This window comes from Anneissia japonica, unplaced genomic scaffold (assembly GCF_011630105.1).
Source record: "Anneissia japonica isolate Jap-2015-1 unplaced genomic scaffold, ASM1163010v1 scaffold199_len4679917_cov187, whole genome shotgun sequence".
Classification (NCBI taxonomy): Eukaryota; Metazoa; Echinodermata; class Crinoidea; order Comatulida; family Comatulidae; genus Anneissia; species Anneissia japonica.
This window is the reverse complement of record NW_022686322.1, coordinates 4147581-4161657: the sequence shown is the minus strand read 5'-3', so window position 1 is coordinate 4161657 and position 14077 is coordinate 4147581. Positions and strand designations below refer to the sequence as shown.

The 14077-nt window shown below is 33.9% G+C and overlaps 1 protein-coding gene across 3 annotated transcripts in view; it reads right to left on the bottom strand.

Annotated features, from left to right (window-relative positions):
- Positions 1 to 13067, bottom strand: part of LOC117116567 (lanC-like protein 2) — an 18183-nt gene extending 5116 nt beyond the window's left edge. For all 3 annotated transcript variants that reach the window (XR_004446782.1, XM_033260637.1, XM_033260647.1), the window contains exons 1-6: positions 12892 to 13067; positions 6165 to 6288; positions 5025 to 5232; positions 2842 to 2983; positions 1960 to 2100; positions 99 to 281 (exon numbers count right to left, since the gene is read on the bottom strand). Coding sequence is in view for 2 of the 3 variants with exons in the window: in XM_033260637.1 (XP_033116528.1) it covers positions 99 to 281; positions 1960 to 2100; positions 2842 to 2983; positions 5025 to 5232; positions 6165 to 6288; positions 12892 to 12969 (876 nt within the window). In the remaining variant the exon portion in view is untranslated. The remainder of the gene's footprint in view (positions 1 to 98; positions 282 to 1959; positions 2101 to 2841; positions 2984 to 5024; positions 5233 to 6164; positions 6289 to 12891) is intronic.
- Positions 13068 to 14077: the final 1010 nt, after the last annotated feature.

Genomic DNA, 14077 nt, shown 5'->3' with positions numbered 1-14077 from the left:
CAGTCTTCGGATTTTTGTGGGTTATTCTTGGAGTTTACAAAGAATAAATCCATTATCATCTAAGTAAATAAATACCAATTATATTAACATAGATTTACCTTGTAAGCTTGGAGCATCAGGTGAACAACTCCAGCAGCACCATGACACCAGTGTATTAAACGATCAGTATCATTCCCAAGGGATGAAGGGTAATTCCCTGAAGGAAATTGAAGTCGAGTCAAATAATCTATGCTTGGCTTAATCACGTCATCTAGGTGACTGCTTATCACCGGAAGATCTACCTGAAGGAAACACCAATTACACAAAGAGGATACGTTATTTTGATAATTCAATATTTGACCTTCCATTTGACTCCTTTTTATTGTTTAGTTTTTTCTTTGGCCTTTTTAATTTAAAAGGGACCACACTGGAAATTAATTGTTTTATTTTATATGACTTTTATGTGTTATCCTAGCATCACTACTTGATCTTTTTTACATTTTATTTTATTTTACCCGTCTCTTTTCATGCTTTGCTTCCTAACGTTTTTAATGTATTTTATCCTGTATGTATTTTTAAGATGATGCCAAATAAAAAAAGAAAAAAAGAAAAAAAAAATACTAAATTATATTGAAACTATTTACTTAAGTTAATGCTAGATTGCTATGTGCAATTTTGACACTATTCACTATCGATCATTACAAAAATGAATTAATAGGTTTGCCCTTCCAGCAGCAGTAAAAATAATATTCTCACGAAGAATAGAATTGTTTAGATAAGAGAAAAAAATTGTTAAAAACTCCAGAGCTTCCAGGGGGCATATCCCCTGATTTACACTCAACCCTTCCAAACCCTCCCCTTCAGACCATATGAGGTTTGCCATTGAGCACCAGTGACCAAAAAATGAAAATTGACTTTTTAACATATTCATATTCTCCACTTTGTAAGCTTTAAAATGATGGGTCATATACTGAAATCAAGTCACTATTGCCAAAGTTATGAGCAAAAGTATTATGGCTTCTCTGTAATGAAGTATACAATACTACCACATTCTTATTACTCAGTTTACTAATCAGTGACAGAATGCTGGTTTTGGGATGGCAAGACTTATATAGGCCCTCAATTGGCACTGCACCTTAGCAGAAACCTGCTCACTCTTCATCTGCTTCTCTTGCCCTTTTATTATAATGTACTGTAAGTATTCTTTTTAATATGCCACAACTTCCATTATATAAGGAAGTTGTGGCATTCTTCTAGTTCATCACTAAACAGTCCAATTAAACTTTGTTTATACACTATAATAAATTTATATACATTATGGAGAAATATCGATTATTATTATTATTATTCGGCTATCTATTATGGCACCTTTCTTTGCAGATATGAAGGGCTAATAACCTGGTCATTGGGTCTACATGCTGCTGTAATGACCGCAGGAGCAGGCAACTCCACCAGGTACCCATTTATACTCCTGGGTGGAGAGTAACAATGTAGGTAAAGTGGCTTGCTCAAGGACACAAGCGAAATACATAGTAAGGAACTGATTGAAACCCCGACCTCAAGGTTGGGAAACCAAACCGTTCCCGCTGCGCCAAACAACTTCTACATTACATATGCGGCAAACACAAGCCAAACCAGTCACTCGTCGCAAAAATTGATTTTTAGTTATTTAGTGATTTTTAGTTATTGAATGGTAAAAGGATCATTTAAATCTGATACTTAGTTATAAAGTTTGATTTCAGACATTTTTTGGGCAGAAACCATCACCAAATCGTTAAAAATTGTTGTTTTAACATTGAAAATGAGGAAAATAACAGCATAGCATGATGTATAGATATATAAAAGTTAGTTTAGTGCAATAAAATAGATTTCCAAAATTTTGCCATTCCAGCATGTATTGGCCATTATCCCCAAAACAGTATTTGCGACGAGTGACTGGTTTTGGCTTGTCTTTGCCACATATGGAGAAGAGATTATTACCTGCAACAGTAGAAAGTAAATTCCAGCCAGGCCATGAGCTGCTCCAAGATACTGCTTATCATGCCACTTGTACATCAGGGGTGATTTGGACTTCTCTTTTCTTGCCAATGCTTTCCCTGAATCCAACACCATCATTGTTACCTTTTAGAAAGAAACAAAGTTCCAAATTCACTTTAAAGTTATACTGTATGTTGTAAACCAATTTGTCAAAAAAAAATCTATAGACCTGCTGATTTAAAAAAGATCATTTGAGCCACTGTTGCAAAAGTGATATCCAATAAATATTGTATATTGTATTGTAACTTCCAATTGAACATATTAAAAAAAATATTAACTGCAAAATACTTTAATTGATCCTTTATTGAGACAAATTAAGAGAATGCTTTTACTTGTGTTTATAAAATTGGCCACAAACATAAAACAAAAAAAATATTTTAGCCTAGGATAAACCAAATATCACATAACTAATATGCAGACTTGAAGCTACAAAATAAGCAGAAAAAAAATATTAATCATTTATTTATTTGATATAATACACACATGAGTGATAAAGTGTTATCAAAAGTTGGTTATCAGTAACAATTATGGGTCAATAATAAGTTTATTTTAGGTTTAAATATTTTGCTGTGTTAGCTTTTCATCCTACGACCTAGATTGCCGCAAGTCTCTAATTTATTTATTGACTTTTCCAAGTGTTAGATAATTTTGGAGAGTCCGACCAGAGTCTGTTTTTGCTATGTTGTTGAATTAGGATAGTATGGAACGCCATGCAAATAAATAATATGGAATGCCATTGGAGCCAAAATCAAATTATTTTCAATAGTTTTCATTTTTTTAATACAAACTTTAGGGACTGGAACCCATAGTCTACCTATTACCAACCTTTTCAATGATATTTTTTTGAATAGTTTCCTCACCAAGGAAATGCTCTACAAATAGCAATGCATAGAGGTACCCTGCTCTGCCATATAGCAACTCATCTGGTATGCTCTCATCTAATACAATATCAACCAGTTTCTGTAATCTGTAAAAATACAAATGATGATTGTTAATTGGAGCCAGGCTGCTCACTCAATCGCATGTATTTTGGTTACTAAAATGTGACCCAAGCTCACAAACGGGCTGTAAACTCGTCCTCAGGCCAAAATGAGTTTTTGTTATAATTGCATAGAACATATCATTTACTTTAAAATGACAGTTAAATGAACTCAATCGGGTGTCTGGAAGCAAAGTTATGACCGTTTGAATAATCGTCATCTTATCAACTTTCTTAAATCAAGTTTTGAGAAAAGTGCTTTTATTTTCGGCAGGTTTCTATTCATTTTTCAATAGCTCCCATCCGAAAATGGCTAAATTTTACCTCTTAAAGTTGAAATTTTAAAATCAAACCTCTGGAATAGTAAGATTAATAGTTATACCTTATTTATTACACAAAAACCCAATTCACACAAAATTCACGTTCTACGCCCTATTCTGGGTATTGAGGCTTGTTTCTCAATACAGTGCAGTGCGAGTTTACAGCCCGTTTGTGAGCTTGGGTCACAAATTGTAAACACACACCTAAATTCCTTGGACAAGAATGGCATTTTGGACTCCTCTAGTTTAAAAAATTAGCCAAAAACAAAACTGACCCTAGATCTTTTTTAACACAAGTTTTTTTTTTTTTTTTCTTTTTTTTTTTTCTTTTTTTATGGGTTAGAAATGCAGTAACAGTATTAGTATAAAATAATATTACAACAGTACTAATAGTTATAGTAGTAATAATAATAATAAATAATAATGAACACTCAGTAGAGAGAATATCTCCGCCCACCACAAATCCTTTTCTATAAAATAAATCTCACAAAATATGTTCCTATTGTAATTTACTTCAACCACCACCACCAAAGAGGGGCACTATTGCTACTTTTAGTATATGTTTTTGGGGTACCTTTTTATGAGTAGCCATTTTCAGATTGTGTAATCCAAATTTCACCAAAATTCAATTTCAGCCTACTTTTTACTATAAATGTTACGTTTTGAACACAGAATTCAATTCAAGAAACATAGTATTGAAACAATTTATTTTCAACTACTGATTGTAAACAAAAAATGTGACAACCCACTTTCTTTCCAACCACCACCTACTTTAAAAAAAGTACACTAATCGGCCAACCAGAAACGGCTTACTTCTGCTGGACAAACTCACACGAACATTTTACTTTTATAATTGACAAAAAAAATCATCATTTTGAACCATTGATCCATTCTAGAGATAAAGTATTTAGGTCTGGGACCTAATGGCCCTCAAATGCACCCCCGACTTTGGATCGTCGCCAACGCTTCAAAATTTCTTCCTTGTAACTTTGTTAAACTTTCACATAAGTTTCATTCAGATCAGTTAATTAGTTTTGAAAAATCTGGTCTGGGACATTTTCCTCTGAATGGTCCTCATATCTACAACCCTACTCCAGATGGTCACCAAAATTTAAACGTTTCTTCATTGAAACATGACAAACTATTCTGAGTAGTGTCATTTAGATTCATTGATTATTTTTAGAGATATTTAGGTCTGGGACCTTAAGGTTATAAATGACCCTCAAATTCACACCCGAATTTGGATCGTCACTAACACTTAATAATTTCTTCCTTGTAACTTTCATTCCGATAAGTTGACACATTTTTTAAATATATGGTGTAAATTCGTTATATTTTCATTGCGAATTTGTTTGCTCTTAAATTCCTTTAATTGGTACTCACATCCAAACCCTACTCCGGACCTACACTAAAATTTAATCATTTCTTCATTGGGACATACCTAACACACCGTTTTTTAGATAATTTGAACAAAAAAAAAACACAAAACGCGAAAATGTGATGAACACACACAAACTTTACACGACTAAAAACAATATCTCCTGGAGGAGATAATAATTAATAAAATGATCAATAATAATTCAATACAGTAACATAATAATGTAATAATAAGAGGTTATATTTAAAAATCATTAATTAGACAATAATGGCTAACAAACTCCAATTTTATGAGTACATTTACACATTTATTATGTACTGTACAATAGTACCTTTCAACACAATCCTTAGATTTCTGCTTCTTTCCCATTTTGTTGTATACCACACTCCCTACAGCTAAGGGGCCAGCATCACCACATAGAAAAGTAGCCCTACGACCTTTTAAGTGTTTCAACGATTTACTTATATATTCTTCAGCTTTTGTGAGGTACGTTTCATCTGAGTTAGTGTTGTATAGGTGCAGATAAAGCAATGCAATACCTGTAATAGTGGAAAAACAATAAAATTGAAATCATACACACATACAATATAATCAGTAGACCATTTGGTTTTGAAAACATATTCATTCTCATTTAACAGCAAGTATGTTAAACATTTCGTCGCTCACATCACGAACTAAGACAATCAAAGTAGATTCGGTTAGTTCGTGAAATCACAGTAGCGCGTCAAAACGAGTGCGTATTGGTTGTCAAGCAATTTTGTATTCTCTACCACACAAAAAGTTCTTAACGACAACAGCGTGTATTTTGACGCTCTTTTTTTATTTCACGAACTAACACAATCTACTTTGATTGTGTTAGTTCGTGATGTGAACGACGATTTATAGCATGCAAGGTGAGACTTTTTTTATACCTTGTTTAGCGAACCCACAGCTCACCAATATTGATTATTTCAAATAAGACTAAAATTTTATTCTGGCCAATTATCGTACCCCGCCACCACGGAAAATGTTTGACAAAATGAATGAAATGAAAAAAATTGTGTCTGGGGTTCCTATTATGAATTACTGTTCTTATGAACAATTATTGTTCTTATTTTGAAAAATTTCAATTCTTAGGAACAATTATTGTTCTTATTTTGAATTATTTGTTCTTATTATGAATTATTACTATTAATATTTTAAAGTAAGTAGTTAAGGATTACGTGTTTTGTGTACCGTATATTAAGCACATAAGGATAACAGTTGGTTTCAACTTAATTGTTAACCCAGGTTAAACAAGAAATAAATACTGCTTTAGTATCAATTGTCTCATGAAAGTCAGTGCCGATGTGTATCGCCATACGCAGCAAAATGAACTTAAATATCATATGATAAGGAAGCTTGTTTAACCACATCTCCCAGAAACATCTTCCGGAATTGATTTCTTTCAACTTAAGACACCTGCCATTCAAAACAACGGTAGAGAACTTGCCAGTTTTTCCAGTATATATTGAGTAGTCTCCATCACTACTGGAATCTCTTTGAAGACCATCATTCAATTTAGCAACCAGCTTAGTGACTCCAGAATTCAATCGTTCTGATATCTCATCTATAAACTGGGAATACAAAATGATGATGTTAAAATGTAACAAATGGTTTAGGTCAGATACTCTAGGCCTAGAACAAGTATATTGCATCATCCAATAAATGCTACCAACGGTGTGATGTCATTGTTCATGAAGACTTGTGAAATTGTTCACTATTTCTGCACTAAATTATATCGTGTTGCGGTCTTACAAAAATAAATTAAACACAATTGTAAATACAATGTTTTTTGCCTGATAACAACTTGATGTAAAAGTATAACTGCAACATTAGGCCGACCAGCCCTCCTTAAACTAACGTTACGTTATCTCACTATATTAATTATGGGTAAACGGATTAGTTGCCTTTTTTATGAGGTTTTAATTGTTCTTTACCGCCGAAAGTGCGGTATTCTAACGTTAGTTTAAGGAGGGCTGGTCGACCTAATGGTAAGATGTTGCTATTTTAACAACTCCCTGCCCAAATAACTGTTAGTACGAATAAACTGACAAACTAAAACTTTACACAAAATATTTTTATTCATAAGTCTGTAATTTTTAGTTACATAACTAATGGAGTATTCGATTACAAAATCACAATTACTCTACACAGGAAGCAAAGCTTTTAACATGTAAACTTTTCAAATGATGAGATAATTCATTCTTTAAAAACAAACTTAATCAAATCAAAATATTTTCACATTAAGGGAGTCCAAATGTTACACTATATCAGGAAAAAATAAAATTAATTGGGCCCCAAAAAAAATGTTTGTTTGCCCTCCTCACCCACACCTAAAACAAAAAAACTTTAAAAATGGTTTTTTTAGCTTTTTTCTTTACAAATTAAAAACAATGCGAGTGAATTGATCTTTTTTTTGCCAAATGCCCTACAAAGTTGTCTAAAGTTGTTGTCTGATGTAAGATATTGCTATTCTAGGCCTACATTCATTGCAAAATGTCAACTGTGGGTTATTTTTATTTCATCTTACGATTAATTTTTGAAAAAAAAAAACTTTTGCCACTCGCACCTTTTTATCATTTTAAAAAAAGAAAGGGCAAACAATTTATTTTTTTAGGCCATATACAAAATAGGGTCTGTGATATACCATCCTTTCTCATACAAAAGTTAATTACATTGTTATTGTATATAGCCCCGGTATTCAACCCCAGGCCCGCGTGCCAAATCCGGCCCACGCAACATTTCTAAAAATAAATCATTTTCCGGCCAATTTTTTTTAAAAGTGTTTCTGTTTATAGAAACACCACCTACTCTAGCATTGTTTTCATGATTTTTTTTTTTTCTGAATTTAGCTCAGTCTTCTTTAACTCACTGTATTGACACGGGGAGGGGGAGAATAGTGGGGATTTGCATTAAGTGGGGCGCTGATATGATGCGATGTCTAACCATTTGCGGTACCAGCAGACTCGGGGGCATGTTATTCTGTTGCAAACACTGCTTTGAAAACTTATTTTTGAGCCTGAAGGTGCCATTTCCAAAAATCTAGAGGTATATTTACCTTAAAAATTTGCTTAACTAAACCACTGGTTAGTGGATATTTTTGTGGTCGGAAAATTTCTAGTGGCAGGGTAAGAGAACTTGGAGTGCATTTTTTTTTTTTTTCAATTCAAAAATTAAATGGAGAAAAAAGAAAATTATATTAAAATTTAAGTCTGAGAGTGCCATTTCCGACCATCTAAGGATGTCATAATATTATAAATTTTCTTACCTCAGCCCCAACCATCGTGGGGCTGAGATGATATTTTTCCTATCTGTGAAAGTTCTTTCCTGGCAACCACCACTTAAAAAAAAAAATGAGTGCAGCTGACATAGAAAAACATGAGAGTACACGGTTTATTGGTCTCAATAGATTGGAACTGGCTATTGTTAGGCTTTATGTAATATAATGATAATGTATCTTTGATTAGTATGGACAGAAGATTGTCATAATTATTCTGTAGTTGTGGCATTTTTTATTAACTGTATTTTTTTTTTTAATGAGTTTCAGTAAGTTTACTGTTACGTAGCTGTCTCCCTCAGAAGACACATGGCCTTCACTGACAGAATCCGTTGACAGAATCACTGCTGCTGGCGTTCACTTGAGATCAATAATATCCCACTATGCTTCACAAATGCATTCTGTTATATTTATATATTTTATGTTTTTATTTGTTTACCAGACGTTGTCTTATGTCACTTTTGTATATAAAAACAACTCATCAGGAAAGCAGGCTCACAGCAACCAACATTTGAACGATGTTGTTATGCTGGTAGTGGCATTTTATTGTTGGATAGGCCCTAGGCCTAATGCAATTTACCGTACCTTTAGAAAACAGAAACTAAGATACGGTACTGCATCTCTAGCCACTGTAATATCATTGCTTTGATCCTTTCAATGAGCTATCTAAGGTTTTTAACAGAATTTTTTAGGTGATTTCCGATTTATCTTGCAGACAATGTCTAGGCCTAGGCTAGATATTGACCAAGCCTAGCCTAGCTAGTGGGGGTGGGGGGCTAGCCTATATTATGAAGGCCTAAAGAGTTTTCACTGTAAAACGGAGGCTGAGGCTTTCGGCACTGCCGCAGTGCGAAAAAAAGGTGCTGTTTCAAATTCAAATTCAAATTCAAATTTATTTGTCCAAAAGGAAATTACATTGAGAATAGTCATTGCTCAAAAATTACAACATTGAAAAAATATATACAAATTAGTAATAAAAATATATATATTTAAATTAGTAATATTCAAGTACAATACAAATTATTACAATTGACAATAAGAAAATACATAAATCGAAGTTAATAATAAAATCAAATTATTAAAATTACATTAAAAATTATTGCACAAAGGACCCATAAAAATAGAGAATAAAATTGCAGAAAAAATATTTAAAATGTAAAAATAGAAAGGTATAAAATGTTATTAAAATTATTGCATAAAAAGGGCATTGCTCAATTTAATAATTTAATAACTGGTACACTTCTTTGCCGACGGATACCAACCAGGTTATCTATTGCTAATGTTAAAGTTCCTAATGGAAAGAGGGATAAATGAGTTATGATATCTCTTGGTCTTGCACATAATCATTCTCAGCCTTTTCCCTGATGGCAACCAATTGTAATACGAAGACAGAGAATGTGTATTATCCAACATTATGCTACTGGTTTTGTTAGTTACTATTTTCATAACGACATCTTCTAAACAAATGCTTTCTTTAATTAATTTGTTAGCTTGATTAACAATTCTTTGTAGTTTATTTGAATCTGTTTTTCTAAGGCTATTGAACCAGATGCAACATCCAAATATAATAACACTTTCAACTATAGACTTATAAAAAAGTTTAAGAATGGTATCATCGACCCTAAAAGAATGTAGCTTTCTAAGAAAATGGAGACGTGACATGCCTTTACTTATAACAACTTTGCAATGTTCTTCCCAAGTTAATTTATTATCGATTAAAAACCCCAGATACTTATAACTATTTACAACTTCAATATTAGTATCATTAATCTTTAATTGTTCAATATCATTTCTTTTGTTCTTTCTAAAATCCACAATTAGTTCTTTTGTCTTATTACAATTTAAATTCAAGTAGTTGTCTTTGCACCATTGTAAGAAATCTTTTAAGGTATTAAAATAATTAAGACAATTGTCCTTAATGAGTCCAATCAGCACTGTGTCATCCGCATACTTTAGTATCATTGTGTCCTTGTACTTTGATCGGCAATCATTTGTATATATGATGTAGAGTAATGGAGATAGCACGCACCCTTGGGGAGAGCCAGTGTTGGTGGTTAAGTAATCTGAGAGGGTTCCTAAAATAGAGGCGCGCTGGGTTCTGTTGTGTAGGAAGTTCTGTATCCAGAGAATGATATGGGGGTTAACATCAAGATCTTTCAGCTTACTGATCAGAGAAGGTGGGTCCATGCTATTAAACGCCGAAGCAAAGTCAAAAAATGTTACTCTGGCAAAATGACCAGCTTTATCCACATGCTGTTGTATAGATTGTATAAGCGTCAATACTGCATCTTCAACAGATTTACGGGGCTGATATGCGTATTGAAATTGATCGATTTTTGGCAGCAGCGGATGAAATAGTAACTCAGTAATCAAGCGTTCAAATGTCTTCATCACAACAGAAGTTAATGCGACCGGCCGAAAATCATTGAATTCAGCTGGTCGTGATTTTTTAGGTACAGGAATGATGACTGATGATTTCCAGCATGGGGGTATATAGTGTGTATCCAATGAGTCTTGAAACAACATGGTGAAAGGTGTGGCTAATTGGTGGGAACAAACTTTTAATAATTTGGCACTGATATTATCAGGGCCACCTGCTTTTCTAGGGTTTATTTTCTGGAACTGCTTTTCGACTTGCCACTTTTGTATTTTAATGTGGCAGTTATCAAGGTATTGTTCTTCAATATCATGAGAAAACGAATGCAATTGTCTGGATTTATCCATTTCAAATCGTGCAAAGAAAGCATTCAGTTCATCAGCGGTACGTTTGCGGTTACCTTCATGGATAATAGGAGACTTCTTTTGCTGTTTCATGCCTGTCATTTTATACATGCATTCCCATGCATTTTTGGTATTTTTTGTCCTAAAGCAGTTTTTCAGTTTTTCCTTATACGCATCCATCGCATTCTGTATTTCTTTATTAAGGCGAATTTTTAGATCCTTGACCTGTGCAAGGTCACCATTTTTGAACGCAGTATTTCGTTTCTTAATTAATACCCTTACATTTTTTGTTAACCAGGGTTTATTATTTGGGTAGATCTTGATAATTTTTGTTTTCAGAATTAGCTCTTCACAGAAATTGATGTAGTCATTAATGACATTTACGGACTCTGAAAGGTTTCCTCTGTCAATTAACTGTTCCCAGTCCGTGCCCTCAAAGCATGATTGTAATTTTTCTATGCTATTGTCATCCCAAATCTTGATTTCTCTCTTGGTCACTTTTTCTCTTTTTATCTTTTGCAAATATGCTGGCGTTAAGTGCACAACATTGTGATCTGACTTTCCTATTGGTGATCGAATATGGCATTTGAAAGCGTTCTTTATACTGGAGAAACACTGGTCCAGAATGGCGTTCCCTCTTGTAGGTTTATTCACGCACTGATCATATGTCGGAAGCACTGAATGGAGAGCCCGCTCACTATGATTGATATCCCCAAGAACAAACTTTGGAGAGTCAGGAGATTCATCAGATAATTCTTGAATACACTCTGACACGACTTTGGCTGCATCCTCAGCATTTGCATCTGGCGGAATATACACTAGTACAATATGCACTTGGTTAAATTCCCGTGGCAAGTAGAAAGGTCTTAGAGCCACACATAATAATTCAATATTTTTATTACATTCGCTTTTTTAGTTTCATATTTGTGCACCAATGACTGTTGATATACATACATATACCTCCACCGCAGGATTTACCCGTATTTTCAGATGATCTATCAAGACGTACTAGATCAAAACCGTCAATGCTTAAAACAGAGTCAGGAATATCTGGGCTTAACCAAGTTTCTGTGAAACATAGTACTCCAGAGTTACTGAAATCGGAAATGTATCTTGTATGAGCTTGAAGTTCGTCTATCTTATTGTTGATAGACCGTAGATTGCTAAGTGTAATTATTGGAAGCGGTGGGCGATGTCGGTACTTTTTCATCCGACTTCTAACTCCCCCTCAACTACCTCTACGCTTACGTTTATATTTGCGATATTCGCAAGACTGATATATACATTCATTCCTTCGAGGAATCCAGTCGGGTAGGTCTAGGCCTAGGCTTGATTGTGAAGGCTCTACCGATCCCCGCTGACCAAGCGCGAACATGACGCAACTTGCATAGCTGATTCGGGGTACAGATTCCACAGTATGAAGGTAAAGTACCAAAGTCCAAAAACATACCAAAATTAAAAAGTCCTGATGCACAGACATATCAATATCTTATACAAAACAAGTATTCTAACACCAGACAGCAGATATAAGGAAAAATGTTAGTTCGAAATTGAAAAAACACGGAGCAATGAATTCTCGAAGTCGCCAGCCACAGTGCCAAAAAAGGTGTTGTTTTCTATCGGCTGCAGTGCCAAAAAGCTGCTATTTTTTATCGGCACTGCCACAGTGTGAAAAAAGCTGTTATTTTCTATCAGCATTATTGCCGCAGTGCGAAAAAAGCTCAGACTTTCTATCGGCACTGCCGCAGTGCCAAAACTCTGCAGTTTTCTATCGGCACTGCCACTCAAAAAGCTGCTGTTTAATTAATCAAATGAATGTTTTTATTGATAGATTATGGTATCAATAATTGGTTAGGCCTAGGTCCAGCCTAGCCATTGTTAAAATTTTATTATATATTTTGGGAAAATTTATGTCTGCGTCTGTAGAATTGTAGAATTTTCGGCGTTTTCCCTAAATTTATTATATTTGTTTTACAAATAATAATAATTATTTCTAATTATTAAATAGGCCTATATACATATGTATAGGCCCATACATAAAACAGCCCCAATTCCTCATAATGTAGGCCTAGGCCTATATATAGGCGCGCCTAAAGCAAGGTCATGACATCATTCATGGTTTCTGTCTTGTAAGACATAGGCCTAGGCCTAGGATAGGCTAGCCTAGGCCGAAGCCTACCTTGCCAGACTTGCTAATTAGCTCTGTAGAGGTTGTAACATAATCGTCTAAGGTGTTTGGAAACTCTCTGGCTGACATTATGAATATTTTAACCTCACAATCCGAATCATCCTAAAACTAGGTCGAATACAGATCATTTCGGTCGCACCGTATTGTTATGCATTTCAGTCGCAACGATAAACAGCCTCAGTATGGAACGCCGATATACACACTAGTGCTTTATGTTTGGAAAGTAATTTTTAAAGGGTTCTGTATTTAAAGTTTTTTTTTGGTGCGTGTTTCAGACTGGGTATTAATTTTATTTATTTTGTCTTATTTTTTTACGATGCTTGTCTATCATAGGCCTAATATTCTTTGTATTTTTTTTAGTATGATTGTTGTTTTAAGTTTTTTACGAGTGTTATTAATTACGAGTAATTTGAATATAATTCTGTATCAAAAATGGAAATAAAACAAACAAGAAAATACAAACATTGTGCTGCTTCACCTCAAGAGTAACATGGGAATCTAGTTTGTGGAAAATTTAACTCTAGCACAACTATATATAGGACTAGAAAGAGTCCTTTCGTCGGGCTTATGAATAAAAGAAGTCTGAAATGGGCCATTAAAATGTACGGTGTTTGATTATAAATAGGCATATTGAAAATTTTATGATGGAAAATAAATATGAAAATACTATATATTTCCTTCATTTTCATTCATCATTCATTATGTTCATTTATCAAATTATAAACATGATCAGAACATTCAAGATAATGGAAACGTAACAGACAAGAAAAAAAATGTATGCAAAACTAATCTATTGACTATATTTATTTCATAAATCTCTCTTCAACTTATTAAAATATAGGCTATATCGCAACAAGCGTTAAAGAGAAACTTGTCTCAATCCAAGTCGTTTGTAACATTTTCGTTGTTTCTGTAAAATAAAAAAAATAACACCAAGTGATACACGTAATATTAATATTCATAAACTATAATATTATAGTACAGTAATGCAAATAATTGTTAGTCAAATGTTTTATGTAAGTTTTGTGTTTATAAAAATAATACTGCTTAGCTCCCTTGTTCCAGATTTGCGGTCGGACCGTCGGCGCGCCATACACCGCGACCAAAATGCATAACGAAAATAGCGCGACCGAAATGAAGGCGTGACCGAAATGATCGGATAGCTACAGTAGGCCAC